Source organism: Entelurus aequoreus, linkage group LG12 (assembly GCF_033978785.1).
Source record: "Entelurus aequoreus isolate RoL-2023_Sb linkage group LG12, RoL_Eaeq_v1.1, whole genome shotgun sequence".
Classification (NCBI taxonomy): Eukaryota; Metazoa; Chordata; class Actinopteri; order Syngnathiformes; family Syngnathidae; genus Entelurus; species Entelurus aequoreus.
In genome coordinates this window covers 17,586,589-17,607,605 of record NC_084742.1, presented here as the reverse complement: position 1 = coordinate 17,607,605, position 21,017 = coordinate 17,586,589, and the positions used below count along the sequence as shown (strand labels likewise).

General features: G+C 38.0%; 1 protein-coding gene across 2 annotated transcripts in view; it reads left to right on the top strand.

Moving 5' to 3' along the window:
• Nucleotides 1-21,017, top strand: part of cacna1c (calcium channel, voltage-dependent, L type, alpha 1C subunit) — a 280,549-nt gene that overhangs the window by 192,792 nt on the left and 66,740 nt on the right. For both annotated transcript variants that reach the window (XM_062064918.1, XM_062064917.1), the window contains exons 9-16: nucleotides 4,525-4,612; nucleotides 6,688-6,772; nucleotides 11,477-11,567; nucleotides 13,972-13,998; nucleotides 16,340-16,500; nucleotides 16,567-16,640; nucleotides 16,715-16,866; nucleotides 19,482-19,683. In XM_062064918.1, coding sequence (XP_061920902.1) covers nucleotides 4,525-4,612; nucleotides 6,688-6,772; nucleotides 11,477-11,567; nucleotides 13,972-13,998; nucleotides 16,340-16,500; nucleotides 16,567-16,640; nucleotides 16,715-16,866; nucleotides 19,482-19,683 — 880 coding nt within the window. The remainder of the gene's footprint in view (nucleotides 1-4,524; nucleotides 4,613-6,687; nucleotides 6,773-11,476; nucleotides 11,568-13,971; nucleotides 13,999-16,339; nucleotides 16,501-16,566; nucleotides 16,641-16,714; nucleotides 16,867-19,481; nucleotides 19,684-21,017) is intronic.

Genomic DNA, 21,017 nt, shown 5'->3' with positions numbered 1-21,017 from the left:
TGGCCGTGGGTGTATTTTGTCACCTTAATCATCATTGGATCCTTCTTTGTGCTTAACTTGGTTCTCGGGGTATTGAGCGGGTAAGGGGCTGGGGTTTAAAGGGCATTTGAGACTAACCCCTTCCTTTTCAACCTGACTGCTTGGCACTTCCTGCTACCTAATATGGTAATGCTGCTTTAACTACACTCCTCAACATCTTCACCAGCTGATGAACAGCCTGTTTCACTCTAGAGGTGACTCATTATCTATCCCTGCATTATCTTACCTATTGGTACTTGTTTTTGTGTAATTGGGATCTGCATAACTCCAGAAAATTTAAAATCCAACCATGGAGGCATGTCAGAGATATTTATACAACAATCTTGCCTTCCTTTATACTTCTCTTTGCCCTATTAGTGACGTTTTTCCCAATTGTGACGTCAGCGGATACCTCCATATGTGGTAGAAATTTACCCAAAGTGCTTTGTACGAGTCCGCCATTGTAGTCTGCGCTGTAGTTAATAAGCTGCTTCTTTTTCACCATCCTCTAGTTGTAGGGCAGACTGGCTTGTACATGCACATGCATCCTCCGCTGTTGCCATTTCTAATACAAAGTAACGTATAGTTCTAACTTACATGTCTCAGTAGACTCTATAAAAATGTGGTTCCCCTTGAAAGCAACGTCCACAAAAACACATGTTTGAAAATGTTTTCTTTTTACGCAAACCTAATCTTTTGCCTTCAAAAAGGCCCTATCAGGGGCTATAATAAGTTTATTTTAGTAAATACACCACAAATCTAAAGCTGCATAGGTGTTGAATTTGCATTCTTTTCCTCTTTGCTCACATCCCCCTTTAAACACAGAGCTTTTAGACACGCGCAACTTGTAACAAAACCCTTCACAAAGTCTTCTTGAGCTCCATGTAAGTGGGTGCTGATTTAAAAGAAATTGTACACATAGAGATGGGTACCTTCTGCCAATTCCCGGTACCTGGGAATCGATACCGTTCCTACCGGTATTTTCAGTACTTGCATGTTTTCATGTGTTAATAAATGTTATTTAGTTTAATAATCAAATCTATTCTTTATGTAACATGTAACAGTGATGTGACAATGATAATTGTGCTATCTCGTTGTTATATTTAGTTTTTTTACACTTTGTAATAGGGCTGTGAATTTTAGGGTTGCCCACGATTCGATTCAATATCGATTCTTGGGGTGACGATTCGATTCAAAATCGATTTTTTTTTTTCAATTCAACACGATTCTCGATTCAAAAACGATTTTTCCCGATTCAAAACGATTCTCTATTCATTCAATACATAGGATTTCAGCAGCATCTACCCCAGTCTGCTGACATGCAAGCAGAGTAGTAGATTTTTGTAAAAAGCTTTTTTAGTAAAGGACAATGTTTTATCAACTGATTGCAATAATGTAAATTTGTTTAACTATTAAATGAACCAAAAATATGACTTATTTTATCTTTGTGAAAATATTGGACACAGTGTGTTGTCAAGCTTATGAGCTGCGATGCAAGTGTCAAGCCACTGTGACACTATTGTTCTTCTTTTTTTATTTTTATAAATGTCTAATGATAATGTCAATGAGGGATTTTTAATCACTGCTATGTTGAAATTGTAACTAATATTGATACTGTTGTTGATAATATTCATTTTTGTTTCACTACTTTTGGTTTGTTCTGTGTCGTTCTCTCAATTGCTCTGTTTATTGCAGTTCTGAGTGTTGCTGTGTCGGGTTTGGTTTTGGAATTGGATTGCATTGTTATGGTATTGCTGTGTATTGTTTTGTTGGATTGATTAATTTAAAAAAATTAAAAATACAATAAAACATTTTTTTTAAATAAATAAATAAAAATAAAAAAATCGATTTTTTAAAAATGAGAATCGAATCTGAATCGCACAACGTGAGAATCGCGATTCGAATTTGAATCGATTTTTCCCCACACCCCTACTTTGTAATATAACTTGCAAGTATTATGGAATAAATGTTTCATGCTGTTGCAATTCCACAACGTTAGATAGCAGTAGTGTATAGACTACAATGTGTTGCTGTAGTCAGGAAGTAGTCTTTGCCATAAAGTTGAATGTGCCAGTCCTGTCTTTTGTTGAGTCCTACAAAGTATTTATACTGTAAGTATTGTACGTATCACACACCAGCTGTATGATTGTAAAGTCCCTCTTAGTTATAGTTGTCATTAACAAAGAGAAACTGGAAATTGTGATGAATCATGTTGTATGCTTGCATGTTCGAAATAAACTCAAACTCAAACTCAAACTCAAAGGTGAAGGTGTTAAAATCGGCATTTAAAATTATTAATGCTAATTGGTAACATGTCTCTGCCATATCCAATGTAAGTTAGCATCAAGCTCGCACATTTTCAAAAATTGAAACCTTACTGTACTTTTGAGCGCCTTCTTCTCGATTTGTTGGCATAAAAAATTTAACATTACGTCTAGGCGGTCCTGTTTAGTCCGCATGACTGCCTGTTTCCACGCCAAGGGCTTGAGCCGGTTCCAAGTCTGCAACAGGACGTAACGTTTTGTGCAACAAAGACATACAAACGCCATCGTTTGATTTTATGTGAATTGCTACTCGGCAATACCGGCATTTATAAGAGTAGAAAATACGTCATCCTACATGTAATATATCACTGTACTGACGAACAGAGGCGTGATAATGTGCGACCAAGGCAGCATTCTCAGTCTTCTGATTGGCCTGTCAATGTGTTTTAAAGATGCCAGAAATTTCAGGAGACTCTTTTTAACACGAAGTGAGAAAAATTTGCATTTTTGACATATCCTAGTTTGCAAGAATCTCTTTTTTCATCTCCTTCTACATCTTCTTTTGGCATTTTGATACGCTTTGATGATCTACTATCTACAATCCACCCGTGCAAAATGCAAATACTGGTTATCTCCCTCCCCCTAAGCTTCTAAAATGTTGTTAGAGTTTCCATCCTAATAAAACTCAAAGAGCTCGAGGTGTGTTGTCCGTGGGACTCTTTGTCCGACTCTAATGACTAATGACGCTGTTAGCGCGCTACGCAGCCTGACCTTTTACCAACTGCTTCATGGCGCTCTCAGACAGACTGGCGGGATAATTAATGGCCGAGCAGGAATCGGAGCAAGGGAGCGACAGGTTGGAAACAATACAAGAAGTCACGGGACGAAGGACGTGTCCAAGCGAGACTCTGTGTCTGTCTCTTGTGTTCATCCTCACTCTGACAAACACGCCAGGTTAGTGACCCGCACAACCAGTTGGCAAACAGAAGACACGGAGCTCGACCATGCACGACGACCTCGGGTCAGTTCGGGAAGAAAAGCTGTGGTATTGACACTATAACTGGAATGTTCAGTTTGTCTTACAAAACATTTTGCCTCGCATTAGCGCAGATAAGAAAGATTAAGGTGTTTTACTGTTTATTGTTTACTGTTTATTATTTGTGTTTATTGTTTTAAAGTTAAAGTACCACTGATAGTCACACAAACACTAGGTGAGGTGAAATTACCCTCTGTATTTCACCCATCCCCTTGTTCCACCCCCTGGGAGGTGAGGGGAGCAGTGAGCAGCAGCGGTGGCCATGCTCGGGAATCATTTTGGTGATTTAACCCCCAATTCCAACCCTTGATGCTGAGTGCCAAGCAGGGAGGTAATGGCTCCCATTTTTATAGTCTTTGGTATGACTCGGCTGGGGTTTGAACTCGCGACCTACCCATCTCAGGGCGGACACTCTAACCACAAGGCCACTGAGCAGGCACCATTTTGCACCAGAGTGAAACCATTGTGGTTTGGGGGGGCTTCACTTCAGGGGCTGGCACTAACTTCTTGGAATGTTTCTCCCAGATTGGCAATCTATCTGTAGCGGTGTAGGCGTGGCCAGGGCGGCGATCCCGGGTTCGATTCCCGGGCTCGGGGTCTTTTCAGTGTAAAGTTTGCAATTTCTCCCACAGACTGCATGGGTTCTTTTCGGGTACTCTGGCTTCCTCTCACCTCCAAACACATGCACCTGGGGATAAGCTGATTGGCAACGCTAAAATTGGCCCTAATTTGTTTTACCGTGAATTCTTGGCAACCACAGCTGCCAGTATTTTACCATAACTTCTATAGTTTTTTTGTAAAAAGGGTTAACAATATATCAGATTTTTTTATAGCAGTTCACCGTAAGCAAAAACAGTTATGAACTTTAAAATAAACTGATTCAACATACTGTAATGTCCTATACAGTATATTTTTTACAGTGAATTCCTGGCAACCACAGCTGCCGATATTTTACCGTGAATTTTACAGATTTTTTTTACAGTGTAATCTATGAGTTTGAAGCGATGAAGCCTTCTAACACAACCGTAACAGCCTAATAGAAAGGTTAAAAGGAAAAGCAGCCCCCGTCTGTTTCCCCAATTTGCACACTAACACTTTTTTATCAGGTTTTCCTTCCTTCCTATTCAAAGTTTCACCCCAATGCTAATTTGTACACACAAGACTTTCACCTGGGATGTTTTTTTCCTCTCCCCATCCTCTTTCCAGAGAGTTCTCCAAGGAGCGAGAGAAGGCCAAGGCTCGCGGTGACTTCCAGAAACTCAGAGAAAAACAGCAGCTGGAGGAGGATCTCAAGGTAAACTGCACTTTAAAGGAAAACGGCTCTTTTTTTAAGTTTTGCTCATCATTCACAATCTTTATGTGGGACAAGAACACATTATTTCCCTTTTCTGTGTGTTCTAGTTTAGAGGTCTTTAACAGGGGGTTGTGATATTTTTTAATACAATTTTTCACAAAAGTACCTGTCTTTAATGCATATTAATATTAAAACTGTAATGAACATACAGTATAAATAAGGGAATTGCTTCAGAAGTGCAGCATGGATGAAGAACACTGTCGCTTGTGTGTGAATGAGTCGGAAAACTGTGCTCACTTCTTCAAATCAGATTGCTCTAACACAGGGGTGTCAAAGTCAAGGCCCGCGGACCAGATCCGGCCCGCAAAATAATTCTCTATGGCCCCCGGGATGACATTTGATTAGTATTAGAACCGGCCCGCTGCTGTTTTACACGCACCAATACTCCATCAGTGCTGGCGCTAGGAATTTTCAAAATGGGGTCCCAAGGGCCTCATCAAGTCATAAAAATGGGGTCCCACAATACATTTTTGGGGTCCCACTTTTTTGTAACCGTTTTGAAAACAAATGATAAATGTATGCATTATCCTGTTGTATCTCACATTATATATTGTGTTTTGGAAAAAGGTTGTCATAAACTTTACTTAATTAATTTTTTTTAAAAAGAATAAAATAGAAAACACATTTTTATGCATATGTATTCAGTATATTATAAACATTCATTGACTTTCTTCTTTCCTTCATGGATCTAAACTTTACCGCTGCCGGTATTTTTTTCTATATTTTTATTGTAATATTTTCAGAATGTGTTTGTTATATTTTTGGCCAAAGTAAGACAAAGAAAACAATCTGAAGTTGTCTTTATTTTATGGTTTTAATGCCATCATTTTAATAGTCTGGCCGGCGTGTTCACAGATTTTTCTCCATGCGGCCCCTGAGCTAAAATGAGTTTTACACCCCTGCTCTAACAGAAGGCGTTCTTCTCTGCAGGTGAGATGCACCACAGAAGAATAAAGTAACGTTTTAGTTGCCGTTAAGGAAATCAATATGTCTCGCATGCAGCAGTGGGACATGGAAGTGAAATGCTTAAAATGACCAAAATGTTGTAAATTTTATCATAAATGTGCCTGTTGCTACATGGTTACAGCATAACCCAACCATAAAACCTTGTTGGATGTTTTTCAGAGGTTTTATAGACAAATATCCAATAGCTGCTTTGTTAGCCGCCTTGTGCTATCTGTTTTTGACTATCTAGTAGGGGTGTCTCGGTCAATATTTATATCTGATATCAGTCTGTTATCGGTCTGATATCAGCACAAAAAAAAAACAATTATAGGATTATATGCATGCATTTAAAATGTGTGATAAAATGCCAAGCAGTTCTGCACTGTGTTTACTTGTTCAAAGCTGAACAGCCAGTTAGCATCTAAATATTCCCCAATAAGCGCACAAGGTTGGTGTTTTTTTCTGTTTTATCATGTCATTAACAAAAGTTAAACATTGTAGGCTATAGGCTAAGAACACAATAGCACACAAGCCAGTATAAACAAGTATCAAATATGTATAGTTGCATATTACTTACACATACAAAGTTTCCAAGGCAGAAGTGTTTTAGAAAGTATCCAGTAACAAACGTGTCCGTATCATTCAACTTACTGCATCATGAGCTTAACTTCATGAATTATTGTGGCCAAAAAACGATTACCACTCGACTTCAACTTAAAGACAGCATAAGTCCATTCCAGGCGGTTAATAATAAATAGGTTAGTGTTTTTCATGCCTACCATTGTTCTCTGTTTGAACAATTTCACTTGATCAAACCTTTTCTAAAAGTCCACTAAACAAAAATGGAATCAATATCGATATCGGCCAATACTCAAAGCTCCAATATTGGTATCCTATCGTGAGTATAAGGTGGTATTAGGACACCCCTACTATTCAGAACGCAGAGAAAAGAGAAAGACCTGTTCATAAGGATTGTGAATGACAGTTAAATGACAAAAAAGTGCAGTTTTCCTTCAGGTACTTTTATAATCCAGCGTTAAAGCGATGTTCTTGTGTGTGTTTGAGTGTAGGGCTACTTAGACTGGATCACTCAGGCTGAAGACATCGACCCAGAGAACGAAGAGGAGGGTCTGGATGATGACAAACCTAGAAACTGTGAGTCCTTCTTGGTTGCTGTGGTTCAAATCTTTGGGGTTTAGTCCAACAATAGATGTTGAACTAGTTCAAAGCGCCGCTGAGGCCCAGGCACCATGGAGGAGCCCCCAGTGCTTTAACTCTGATAAAGACGACGCGTGTACGTTAATAGACCACGCTCCATTGTGCTTCTATTGTTCTGGAGTCCAGCGTTACTTTTTTTCCCCTCACAGCTTTAAGACATCTGACTCTGCAGGCTTTTACAATAAGTGTTTGAGGTGACACTGAAGGCAGCTGCAGCGTCTTCACGCCGCCAGCAACCTCTAAGACTGACAGAGGCAATAAAAAGAAATGTATTACTTGATAAGTCTCTCAATGCATCCATCAACTACATGGTACTCTCCTTTAAAACTCTGTCTCTCTCTCTCTCTCTTTTACTCTCTTCCTCTCTCTCTCTCTCTCTCTCTCTCCCTCCCCCTCTTTCTCTTATATTTTAATCTGCAATGCTGACCTTGCAAAGAGTGAGCATTTACATGGCAAAGATATAACATTGCTAATGCTAATGGGTAGCATGTCTATGGCATATAAATGATAAATGATAAATGGGTTATACTTGTATAGCGCTTTTCTACCTTCAAGGTGCTCAAAGCGCTTTGACAGTATTTCCACATTCACCCATTCACACACACATTCACACACTGATGGAGAGAGCTGCCATGCAAGGCGCTACCAGCACCCATCAGGAGCAAGGGTGAAGTGTCTTGCCCAAGGACACAACGGACGTGACTAGGATGGTAGAAGGTGGGGATTGAACCCCAGTAACCAGCAACCCTCCGATTGGTGGCACGGCCACTCTACCAACTTCGCCACACCGTCCCTATCCCATATCCAATGTAGGTAAGCATTGAGCTAGCACTTTTTCAAAAGTGGAGCCTCACTGCACTTTTCAGCGCTTTCTTTTTAACATTACTTTGAAGCAGTCCAGCTAAATCTACTCTGAAAGCTTGTTTCCCCGCCAAGTGTTTGATTCGGTGCTGAGTCTGCAAGCAGGCGCGACGTCACATGCAAAAAAGTTTTCGAAATATACTATTGTTTGATTTTGATTTTACGGTTATCAGTAATACTGATAGAATTGGGTCAGTATACATACAAAACCCAAAACCAGTGAAGTTGGCACGTTGTGTAATTCGTAAATAAAAACAGAATACAAGGATTTGCAAATCCTTTTCAACTTATATTCAATTGAATAGACTGCAAAGACAAGATATTTAATGTTCAAACTGAGAAACTAAATTTTTTTTGCAAATAATCATTAATCTAGAATTTTATGGCAGCAACACATTGCAAAAAAGTTGGCACATGGGCATTTTTACCACTCTGTTACATGGCCTTTCCTTTTAACAACACTCAGTGAACGTCTGGGAACTGAGGAGCAAAAGTTTTGAAGCTTTTCAGCTGGAATTCTTTCCCATTCTTGCTTGCTGTACAGCTTAAGTTGTTAAACAGTTCGGGGTCTCCGTTGTGGTATTTTAAGCTTCATATTGCGCCACACATTTTCAATGGGAGACAGGTCTGGACTACAGGCAGGCCAGTCTAGTACCCGCACTCTTTTACTATGAAGCCACGCTGCTGTAACATGTGGCTTGGCATTGTCTTGCTTAAATAAGCAGGGGCGTCCATGATAACGTTGCTTGGATGGCAACATATGTTGCTCCAAAACCTGTATGTACCTTTCAGCATTAATGGTGCCTTCACTGATGCGTAAGTTACCCATGCCTTGGGCACTAATACACCCTCATACCATCACAGATGCTGGCTTTTGAACTTTGCGCCTAGAACAATCCGGATGGTTCTTTTCCTCTTTGTTACGGAGGACACAACGTCCACAGTTTCCAAAAACAATTTGAAATGTGGACTCGTCAGACCACAGAACACTTTTCCACTTTGCATCAGTTGCATTGTAGCGACCAACTGTAGTTACTGACAGTGGTTTTCTGAAGTGTTCCTGAGCCCATGTGGTGATATCCTTTGCACACTGATGTCGCTTTTTGATGCAGTTCCGCCTGAGAGATCGAAGGACCGTAATATCATGGCTTACGTGCCGTGATGTCTCCAGATTCTCTGAACCTTTTGATGATATTACAGACCATAGATAGTGAAATCCCTAAATTCCTTGCAATAGCTGGTTGAGAAATGTTGTTCTTAAACTGTTCGACAATTTGCTCATGCATTTGTTCACAAAGTGGTGACCCTCGCCTCATCTTTGTTTGTGAATGACTGAGCATTTCATGGAAGCTGCTTTTATACCCAATCATGGCACCCACCTGTTCCCAATTTGCCTGTTCACCTGTGGGATGTTCCAAATAAGTGTTTGATGAGCATTCCTTAACTTTCTCAGTCTTTTTTTGCCACTTGTCCCAGCTTTTTTTAAACATGTTGCAGGCATCAAATTCCGAATTAGCTAATATTTGCAAAAAAATAACATTTTCCAGTTCGAACATTAAGTATCTTGTCTTTGCAGTCTATTCAATTGAATATAAGTTGAAAAGGATTTGCAAATCATTGTATTCTGTTTTTATTTACGAATTACACAACATGCCAACTTCACTGGTTTTTTTGAAGTATTGGTTTTGGTACCCATTCGTAGTGTTGATTTTTCAGTATCAATCTGCACATGGCTATTGGTTTGAATAAGGATAAAATATTAACAACAATAAATCCACAATAGCCCAAATGTTTTTTGACAGCACAAACGAGCAGCAGTAGTATTTTAATATTTGCAATAATAAGGCGGGTCTGCTTACAATAACAGATGTTATCATTATTATAATACATGTTAATTGTACAATTCCAAGTTGTACCAATAGAAACAATTTGGAGTTGTTAACATTTAAAAGTGCCTATGAGAATCAAAACTGTATATTTTCCAACTCCAACAAAATTGTTTGCTTGTTGCTGAACAAAAAAAGTGCATTTCAAACCCCTCGCTACCTCCGATAAACTAACTGTTTGCGCATAAAAGCTGCTGCAATATGCAGCTGTTAATATCCGTGTGAGCTGTGAAAGGCAAAGTTGCTTAGTGGCAGGCTTAGAAAGTGAAATCCACACTATTAGCTGTCGGCGTCCCTCAAGCCCCAAGGTGGTAAATAGTGTGTCAACATTGTAAGGTGTGATTACTTTAGGCGCGAATTGGGAATTGGAGCATGCTGTGTCTTTGCTAAAATGTTTGCTATGTGCATCGAGGTATTTATTTTGATGTGCTGTCGTTTTACTGTAATTATTCATCATTGTGTGAATGCTTTTCCGTAACACTTATTTCTTCTATTAAAAAGTGTTACTTCTTCAGCCTTTCTCAACCGACTCAAGCCATTCCAACATCGAAAGGCATCTTGCGAGTGTTAGTCAATTGTTAGCATACTAACTTTAGCATGTTAGCATGTTAACGTTAGCATGCTACCTCCGAGTCAAACCATTACACTTTTTAAAATGTTAATCTCAATAATGACAAGCGCTCCCAATTTTTTATTTTTAAAAAATTCAGACATATTCAGGAATTCCACATTTTCTGAAACATTTTTTTCCGATTGAAATGTACGGACAATTTTTCAAACTTCTACATCTCTCACAGTTCTCAACCGATTGAAACCATTCCACCATCAAAACATTACACTTGTTCAGGACATTTAGACTATCTATTTTTAACGTCTAAAAAAATTCCGGGTTTCCCAGGATTTTCCTCTTTTCCGGAACGGTTATTCTCTTTTCAAAAGTGTCACTTCTTTCACAAGTCTTTACCAATTCAAATTGTTCCTAAGTCAAAATGTTCCTAAATTGTTCCTAAGTTCCAAGTTGTTCCTAAGTCAAAATGCTCCTTGCTCATGTTAGTCAGTTATTAGTATGCTAATGTAAGTATGCTTACGCTAGCATGCTACCTCCGATTCAAACCATTCCACTTTGACATTGTCTGGCTCCTTCATGACGCACGCATGCTACCATTTTTGTGTCCACCAAAAATTCTAACATTTCCAGGAATTCCAAATTTTTTAGGACATTTTTCCCATTACAAATGAACGAACAATTTTTCTCAACCAATTCAAATCATTCCACCATCAAAACATCCCACTTATTCTGGATATTCCATTTTTACGTCTGGAAAAAGTTCAAATTTTCCAGGATTTCACTCTTTTCTTTAACACTTATTCTCTATTAAAAAGCATCAGTACTTCCACATTTCTCAATCGTTTCAAATCTTTCCAAAATCAAAATGCTCCATGCTGGTCAATTGCTAGCATGCTAACAGTAGCATGTTAGCACGTCAACGCTAGCATGCCAAATTTTTTTAGCTATGTTTGCAGGTGTACACTTCAGAGTCAAATACTTGACACATGCTAACTGTTAGCATGCTAAACATTATCGCGCTGCCTTTTTTTTTTAGCTACTTTTGCAGGTATAGACTAGACTGGACTAGACTTCCTTTTTATTGTCATTCAAATTTGAACTTTACAATACAGATAAGAACTTAATTTTGTTACATAAGCTCACGGTAGTGCAGGATAAAAAAGCAATAAGGTGCATGTATAAATAGTAGTCTAGTCTAGGTATGCACCGCCAGTAAGAGTGGTATTAGCATTAACATTTCATTTCAACTTCGGCTTGTCAGCATTCACATGCAATTTCTCCCAAAATTGCTTAGTCTAGTTATTATTCCTGCGTGTTTGTGTCCAGTGAGCATGCCGGCCAGCGAGAATGAAAGCGTCAACACGGACAACGCGCCAGGGGGCGACATGGAGGGCGAGACCTGCTGTACCCGTCTAGCGTAAGTACTTCCTCCCACTGTGCGGACCTGCTTCCTCCCTCTCCTGGGATCTTTCCAAGGACCAAGGACGGTGCTTGTCATCCCGGCTGTGCCAAACTGTAGTCTCGCAGGACATCAATCATCTCAGTGCAGAGTCCAAGAGCCTTTATTGCTCACTCCTCCACTCCGTTTCTGATTACTTCTCTTTTGTCGGCTTACCACAACATCCACTACGCAACATGCGAGTCAGGAGCATTGCGATTTGGAATTACACACACACACACACACACACACACACACACACACACACACACACACACACACACACAGTGTGTTTATTCATTCGACGCTTGCTGTCCATCTGTTACTTTGTCTTCGTTTGGCTGTTTGTGAGTATCGGTCAGAGCCAAAAACGACTCCCAAAACACAATGATGTCATAAACTGTGACAATGATCCTACTATCGGGAATAGCGCACACTTTTACGGAGATAACGCCTTGGGTATTTGTCCTTCATGTTGCCATGGCGACAAGCCTTGGGATAAAGTCACGATGGACACAGAGACTTTTCCTTTGTCCTCAGTCCTCTGTCGATGTGCTGTAGCCCTCTTTCTCAGTGGCAAACAGTCAAACTGCATGATTATAAAATATTACTATTGTAAAGATATCCTTTACATACTCCTATGACATCATATAGGAACATTTTTAAGACACTTTTGGCTTTGTTGGATGTGCCTGCTGGGCACAGAAAATGTGACACATTTGTACCTATAGGGACCAAACATTTAACATTTGCGTTCCACATGTATATGTTATGTTAACATTAAAATTTTAAACCTACTGGCTTTGACATTTGTCCACCGGATGGCGCTACCTTTTCCCATTCAAAGCATTCAGCAAAATTTCGCTCTTTGACTGTGTTGTTACTGCTACAATAAGTGTGCGTGTTGCTAAAGGTGTGTTATTGAAGTCGTGTGTTTTAATTTTTAACTGATTTTTTTATTTTTTTCCAGAAAGCTAACATTTTATGGTGAAAGAGAACAATTCCACACTTAGTGTCGTCATCCGTTGACTGTTTGCCACTTGGTACAGGTCTACACAGGGTGATTTGAATTTGAAAATAGGATAAAATTAAATTGTGTTAGACAGCAACCTCTCAAATCACCTTTCATGGTGTGTCTCGTCTATATAGGTACGTCTCCAAAATAATTTGAATATCTTGAAAAAGTTTGCTATTTTATGGCACCCATTTCAGAAAGTGAAAGTCATACATTACATACTCTTTTTCCTCATTGATTGAAATATTCCAAGCCTTTGATTCTTGCAAGTTGAATGTGCGATCATTATTGAGTGCACAGAAACTAATGATGCCCCGATTTTACATTGGTCCGATATCAGTGAAAATACAATTATAGATGATACACTATGTGCTTGCATGTAAAATGTGTGATATAATGTCTGATACAAGCAGACCTACAACGTGTTTACTTGTGCAAAACTGGATAGTCAGTTAACTTCTAACTTCTAAGTGCCCTCTAATAAGCACACCATTTTGCTCTTTTCCTCTATTTTAGTCAAGTCATTTACAAAAGGTAAACACGGTAAGCTATAGGCTACTAGGAGCTAGCAGCTATACAACAGCTAAACACACAATAGCACACAAGTCAGACATACGAAATAATAATTGGACAATATTACAGTGTAAAATAGCACATTTGTAAATATAAACAAGTATCAGCTAATTATAGTTGCATATTACTTACACATACAAAGTCTCCAAGGCAGAATCATAAAGGAAGTATGCAGTAACAAACGTCATTCAACTTACTGCATCATGAACTTAACTTCATGAATTATTGTGGCCACGAGATGTTGCCAAAAAAAACGATTGCCACTCCACTTTAACTTAAAGATAGCATTAGTCCATTACAGACGGTTAATGATTAATAGTTTAGTGTTTTATATACCCACTCTTTTTCTCTGTTTGACAATTTTACCTTTTCTAGCATTCCACACAAAAACAAGTATATATGTTTCCTGCTGATATCGTATCGATTCAATAGCAATACTCAAAGCTCCAATATTAGTATGGTATAGGAAGTGAAAAGGTTAAAAAGGTTTTGTTTAAAATACATCATATTTTAATACTTCTATGTAATATTGAATCTTTCTGAGACATTGGGTTTTGTGTTTGAATTATCTGTAAACCATCATCATCAAAATTGTACAAAATGAAGGCTTGAAATATGTCACTTATTGCTAATAAATAAATGTCTTTTTGAAATGAGAGACAAAAATAGCAAATATTTTAATGATATTCACATTTTTTTAGATGTGCCTGTATACATATATATATGTGTGTGTGTGTTCCGTGCGTGCGTGTGTGTGTGTTGTGTGTATAATCCATTCTGTTCTCTGTGTTCCAGAAATAGGATCTCCAAATCCAAGTTCAGGTTAGTAGATGTGGTTTGCCATTGTCTTCTCTTCCACCTCTTTCTCCTCCTCGCTCACTTGCTCGCAATTTATTAATACTCCAGTATGATTAATAGATTATCTTTATATTAAGTATAATGCTCTCAAAGGATTTTTTTTTAAAATCAGGTTAATCACACTTTTTTTTTAATTAATTGTGATTAATCACAGTTAATTACTCGCCTGCATAATTTAAATTAAGTTTAAAAAGACCCCAATATTGTTAGAATAAGGGAAGTTACTTGAATGCACAACATTTATTTGGTCCAAACTTGATAAAAGTTTAGTATGAAGTACACATTTGGAACAATTCTGTAACAGTATAGCAAATAACAAGGAGCTGCTGTACACTAAAAAATAAAGTAGGCGTGTCTGAAGCTGATCCGACTATCAACCAATCGTCCGACATTGAACCCCTCCACCCACCCTGCCACCCCGTCTCCCTCCATGGGATAAATGTATTATACTTTTATATATATATATATATATTGCTAAAATATACACACTTTTTATGTACATTCTAATACATTAGTGTTTTTATCCTAGAAAAGGTAGTACAAAATGATGTCATGTCCACATTTGTTGTCCTGTGATTTGTGTGAGTCTTGTGTAACGTTCACTGTGCACATCATAACTCACAAGAAAGGAGGAAAAAAATACATTTTTATTCTATGTAGAAATAAAGCCTCGAAGCCGGGGGAAGAAGGTCAAACACAAATAATGGATTCCAAGAAAATACAATAATAATAATGCTGCTTCATATGGCGACTGTTATAAGTTAGTTTCATTCACTGCATACAAGGACAAAATGTCTTTTTAATGATTATTGTCAAATTAATGTTTTAGTTTTGGTTATTTGCTGGGTTTAGTTAGTTAGTTAGTTAGCTCAAAATGTTATGGCCTTTTTTTTTTTATAAAACTTGTAGGAAATGTCATAATTGGTTGAACAAACAAGTGATCACATTTTGAACTTGTGTGTGTGTATGCTAGCATCCCCGCCTCCACCCACAGAATTAAAGACAGTGGATGACTGACAAGAGACTTCAAGGATGCTTTTCTAGTTCTAGTTCTATTGTGCCTTAAAAACAGTTTTTCTTGCTTCAGTTGGTTTTCTTTTTTTAATGAATATTTTGCTTTTTTGGCATAAAATGGGTAATGAACCCTTCTTATAACTTAAAATGTAAATAAAATACATAATTAAAAAAGTGTTGTCCAAATTTTGCTAAACATCATAAATAAACTTAGTGAAATTATTGTGATAATTGTTACATTTTACCTATAAATATGTGCACAACACGTACTGTAAAAAGCTTTATCTACTAAAGGTGTGCGTGTACTAAAAACCTAATACCACATGCAAAGCTGACCTACTAAACTTGTGCGCAGAGGATTGTGTCTTTTAAGTGAGCAGAAAAAGGAACGCAAACAATTTTTCTGTCTTCACGATTATGCAGACTATATTCACGCCTGTATTCAACAATAACATTTTATAGCTGCTGGTTGACTTAAGGGGCTGATTAAAACAAATTAAATTGATGTGTTTTGGTGTCTGCTGGCTTTTTTTAATGACGTTCGTTTTTCTATACATGTGAAAAAAGCTTCTTACAAAATGCATTTTTTTAGTGTCTGTAATATTCCTAAGGGACGCTCGACCTAGAAAAGTGGTCTCCATTGTAGATGCACTGCAGGGCTTCTAAAATGGCCATAAAAAGCTCTACATTACATATTTGTCTGCTGCGTCTGTCGAAACAAAGGTGGAAGTATGATAACATGAGTGTCTCCATGGTGAAAGCTGCATAGTACACGCAAAATCCTCATTTAAATAAGACCGTCTGCAACAGTTATCCACAGTCTTAGTAGATCACACGCAACACACCCACTAATTTTATTTTATTTTATACACGCTGTTAAGTGCCTGCTGTTAGAATCTTAGTAGATCAGGCCCAAAGTGTTTTGTTTTTTTTTAATAGTTTTTGTCCTCCCAGAGAAAAAGTCAGGCTTGTGTTGGCGTTTTAAAGCCATGATGTGCGTTTTTGCATGAGTTGGCCACCTGATAGCACTGTTGGCTCACCTTTCCACCACTCCCTCTGCAACCAAACAGATGTTAATGCTTTGATTGATTGAAGACACACTTTTTTCCACCAATAGGAAGGTACTGTCATGTTTCCTTGACTGTTTGATTTTGGCACTGTTTTGACGGCGTACCCTTTACTTTAAATTTGTTTTGGGTTTGGTTTCAAAAGATTGTTCCACAGCACTGCTGCATAAAAACCACCGCATTGACGGTACTTCCTCTTTCTTTTCTGTGCCTTCCCCGTCTAGTCGATACTTTCGCAGGTGGAACAGACTGTGCAGGCGCAAGTGCCGGGCGGCGGTCAAATCACAGGTTTTCTACTGGCTGGTCATCTTCCTGGTTTTCCTTAACACGCTCACCATCGCCTCGGAGCATCACCAGCAGCCTCAGTGGCTGACAGACGTGCAAGGTTCTCCACACGCACACACATTCCTTCATTCATGTATTTCTTTGTTACCAACTTGAGTTTCCTCAGACATTGCCAATAAGGTGTTGCTGGCACTCTTCACCGGCGAGATGCTGTTGAAGATGTACAGTCTGGGTCTTCAGGTAAGAGCTCACATTTGGCAGTTAATGAACGAGGACAAGTTGGAAATTGGATTCTTTGTTTTACCCCCCCTCAGGCATACTTTGTGTCGCTCTTCAACCGCTTCGACAGCTTCGTGGTGTGCGGCGGCATCCTGGAGACTATCCTGGTGGAAACCAAGATCATGTCGCCTCTCGGCATCTCCGTGCTGCGTTGCGTGCGGTTGCTGCGAATCTTCAAAATAACCAGGTCTGAAAATGACAGACATGTAGTGATGGTTAAATGACGCCCCATTGAGTGTGGGGCACACTCACTAGCTGTATTGACACTGCACTGATGATGTGTTAGTGTTTTATGCAGTGTTGGGTTAGTTATTGAAAACCAGTAACTAGTTAGTTACCAGTTACTTTATTTAAAAAGTAACTCAGTTACTAACTCAGTTACTTACACCAAAAAGTAATGCGTTACTGTGAAAAGTAACTATTTAGTTACTTCTTTTTTTCTTCTTTTTTTTTTAAAGCTCCCATTAATGCCCTTTTAGCCTTCATTTCAGTACTGTTATTGCTCTGGAGAATAATACAATCTGTTGATCAACTTGACATGCATTTGCATCACTGAACTCTGCTAAGCAATGTGGTCTACATACAACACACAAAGACAAAGTTTCAAAGGGCCAATTTATTTCAGGCCAGAACAAATTGACAAAACTATTTTAAATAGCTGCAACATAACATACATAAGTAATAAACCGCATAATAACAACATAGCTGTAAACCTGGCTTCACCCAAGGAAGGCACATATGACATACACAAAGCCTAACCTGGCGTTTTTTCTCTCTCAAGGAATTGTTAAATAAAATCATGTCTTTAGGAGATCAACACTGTACTGAAGCCCAGAACACTCTACGCATTTCCCCAGTTTTAGTTTAGAGATAAGGAAAGATTGGCCTGGCCCACTAGAATCCCTCTTTATGTTTGTGAGCTTTATAGTCTATACATTTAGAGTGATGTGATAATCAAACACTCTAGAAGTCTAGAATGAAAGAGTATATAAGAGAATTGACAGTGTGTGTACCTTCAGTGCTGAATGATGAGCAGAGGCAGAGTTTGGAGAGTTTTCTTTAGCTTGCTTTCCATGTTTATGTCCTCACTGTCCACTGTGTCCAGGTACGTGGAAAATGTTTTCCGTGCCATTTGCTGTTTGACGCCGGTATCATGCTAATTAGCTGCCTGAAAGCCACAGTAGAAATAGCCTGCATGTCTACTAGCACGTACGCTGCAATGGCTCTATTAAAGTTGTCCTGGCTAGCAGTCCCTCCGTTAAAATCCTTAGGTGGTGGTGAAGTGGCATCGGAGTCTGTGTCTCTCTTTACTAGCTTCGTCGAAGCATGTTGCTTTTGTAGCTGTTTCAGCAGATTTGAATTGCTGTTTTGGGCAGTAGATGGGATCTTTGATCCAAAACACAACTTACATTTAACAAAAATGTTCTTTTAGTAGTGAGAATATCTCCATGTTAAGAAACTCGACTGCGGCTCCGCCATGATGTCTTGTTAGTAAACACAGACACGCCTCCCCTGCCCTCTCCTACACCCGGACACACACAGAGCGCGCCTCTTCTCTTCTCCCCGTTGTGACACAAGAAGATTCAGAAGGACGACACTGCAACTGTCCAATAAAACACTCTCAGATCTTCTGTTTCTAGCTGGTACTGCATAAAAAATAACGTAAAATAACGCAGTAACGCATCATGTAGTAACGGTAACCGAGTTATTGAATATAAAAAATAACGCGTTATACTACTAGTTACCGCCTAAAATAACGGTGTTACAGTAACGTGTTACTTTGTAATGCGTTAGTCCCAACACTGGTGTTATGATGTTTTAAAAATATTAAAGTCAATACATTTGACCTTCAAATAAGATTAATCGTTAGCAATTATAATACTTTTTATGTGTGTATATATATATATATATTTATATATATATATATATATATATATATATATATATACACATATGTAGATGTGTATATGTATGTATGTATATATATATATATATATATATATATATATATATATATATATATATATATATATATATATATATATATATATATATATATATATATATATATATATATGTACATGTATATATATGTGTATATATATATATATATATATATATATATATATATATATATATATGTACATGTATATATATGTATATATATATATATATATATATATATATATATATATATATATATATATATATATATATATATGTACATGTATATATATGTGTATATATATATATATATATATATATATATATATATATATATATATATATATATATATATATATATATGTACATGTATATATATGTATATATATATATATATATATATATATATATATATATATATATATATATATATATATATATATATATATATATCTCTGCAGAAATGTATATGAAATGTGTAACTCTGGTCAATGAGTCAAATAGTAAACAGAAAAAGAAGACCTTTTACCTCAAGCGCTGTAAGATGACACGCTTCAGTACTTTTCGTTTTTCTTAGTTCCATTTAGATCAATGATGGTGACGAAAATTGATGTCAAACACAACACGCCATTCCTCCGACTTCTTTCAATACGAGCTGTCACTTGTGAGTCGAAAGAAGTTTCCTGATGAACAGTCAGACAATACAGCAGCTGTATCAGTCACATGTTTTTTTCTTAAAGTGACACACACATTGAGACATTGAGGGACACAGTATCACTCCTTGTGTTTGATAATGCATCAGTATCGTTTAGTTTCTTCTTGTGAGACAGGATTGTGTAATTTGTTTGTGTCACACAGATACTGGAACTCTCTCTCTAACCTGGTGGCCTCCTTGCTCAACTCGGTGCGCTCCATCGCCTCTCTGCTGCTCCTGCTCTTCCTCTTCATCATCATCTTCTCCCTGCTGGGCATGCAGCTCTTTGGCGGCAAGTTCAACTTCGAGGAGACGCGCCGCAGCACCTTTGACAACTTTCCACAGTCGCTGCTCACCGTCTTCCAGGTAACAGTCCTTTGGAGACCCCTATCAAGGGATGGTACCTTTCACATTTCAACCGGCACGGTACCAATACCCCGTACTTGGGAATCGATACTGGTAATCAATGGTACAAATTTTTGGTACTTTCATGTGTGTTCATATGTGAATAAATGTTGATTGTTTTATGATAAAATCCCATTTTATATGTAACATTTAACTGTGAGCTGATAATAATAGCTCTGCTGTCCAGTTGTTATATTTAGTTTTCTTACACTTCTGAGTATTCTTTGCAAGAAGGCATTAATTTCAGTTTGTACTAGGTGCGTTGCCATAGTTTGGAAGTAGTCTTTGCCATATGTTGAATGTGCCAGTCTTGTCTTTGTTGAGTCCTACGAAGTGTTTGTACTGAAGTACACACCAGCTTTTTGATTGTAATGTGCATCTTAGTTGTAGTTTTCATGACCAAATTTGGAGGTGTTAAAATCACCATGTAAAATTGCTATATGCATATGGCATAGCTTATAGCTTAGCATGTCACGCATTTTCAAAAGTGGAGCCTTACTGTACTTTTGTGCGCCTTCTTCTTGCTTTGTTGGCATGGAAAATTGTAATATTAATGATAATAATAATGATAATACATTTAAATCATAAGCGCCTTTCAAGAAACCCAAAGACACTTTACAATATACAGATAAAAATTATTTTAAAAAAATAATTATAAAAACAAAGAATAAAATCAACATGTGCGGATTAAATAATTAAAAGATAATGATAAAATAAAAGGATACAATCCTCAAGTAACAAACAAATCGAGGACAGTGTGGATGCAGTTATAGTGAGTAAGCAATTTTAAATAGATGGGCAACCCCAAAAAGGGACAAGCGTTAGAAAACGGATGGATGGATGGGTTTTGAGTCTTGATTTAGATGTATGAAGACAGTCAATGCTGCGGACGTTGTGTGGGAGAGAGTTACAGAGTTTGGGAGCAGAGTAACTAAAAACTCTGCTCCCCATGGTGATGAGGCGGGTTGATGGCACAGCAAGGTGGATGGAAGAGGAGGATCTGAGGGAGCATGCTGGAGTAATGATGTGGAGAAGGTCTGACAAATAAGGAGTGAAATAAGGGTGAAATTGTGGATGGCCTTGAAGGTAAGTAGAAGGATTTTGTAATTGATTCTTTGTCTGACCGGGAGCCATTGAAGTTTTTGCAGGATGGGTGTGATGTGATGGAAGGAGGGGGTTTCGTTTATGATCCGAGCAGCAGATTTATGGACCAGTTGGAGCTTGTGGAGGGACTTCTGAGGGAGGCCAAAGAGAAGGGAGTTACAGTAATCAATGCGGGAGGTGACAAGACTGTG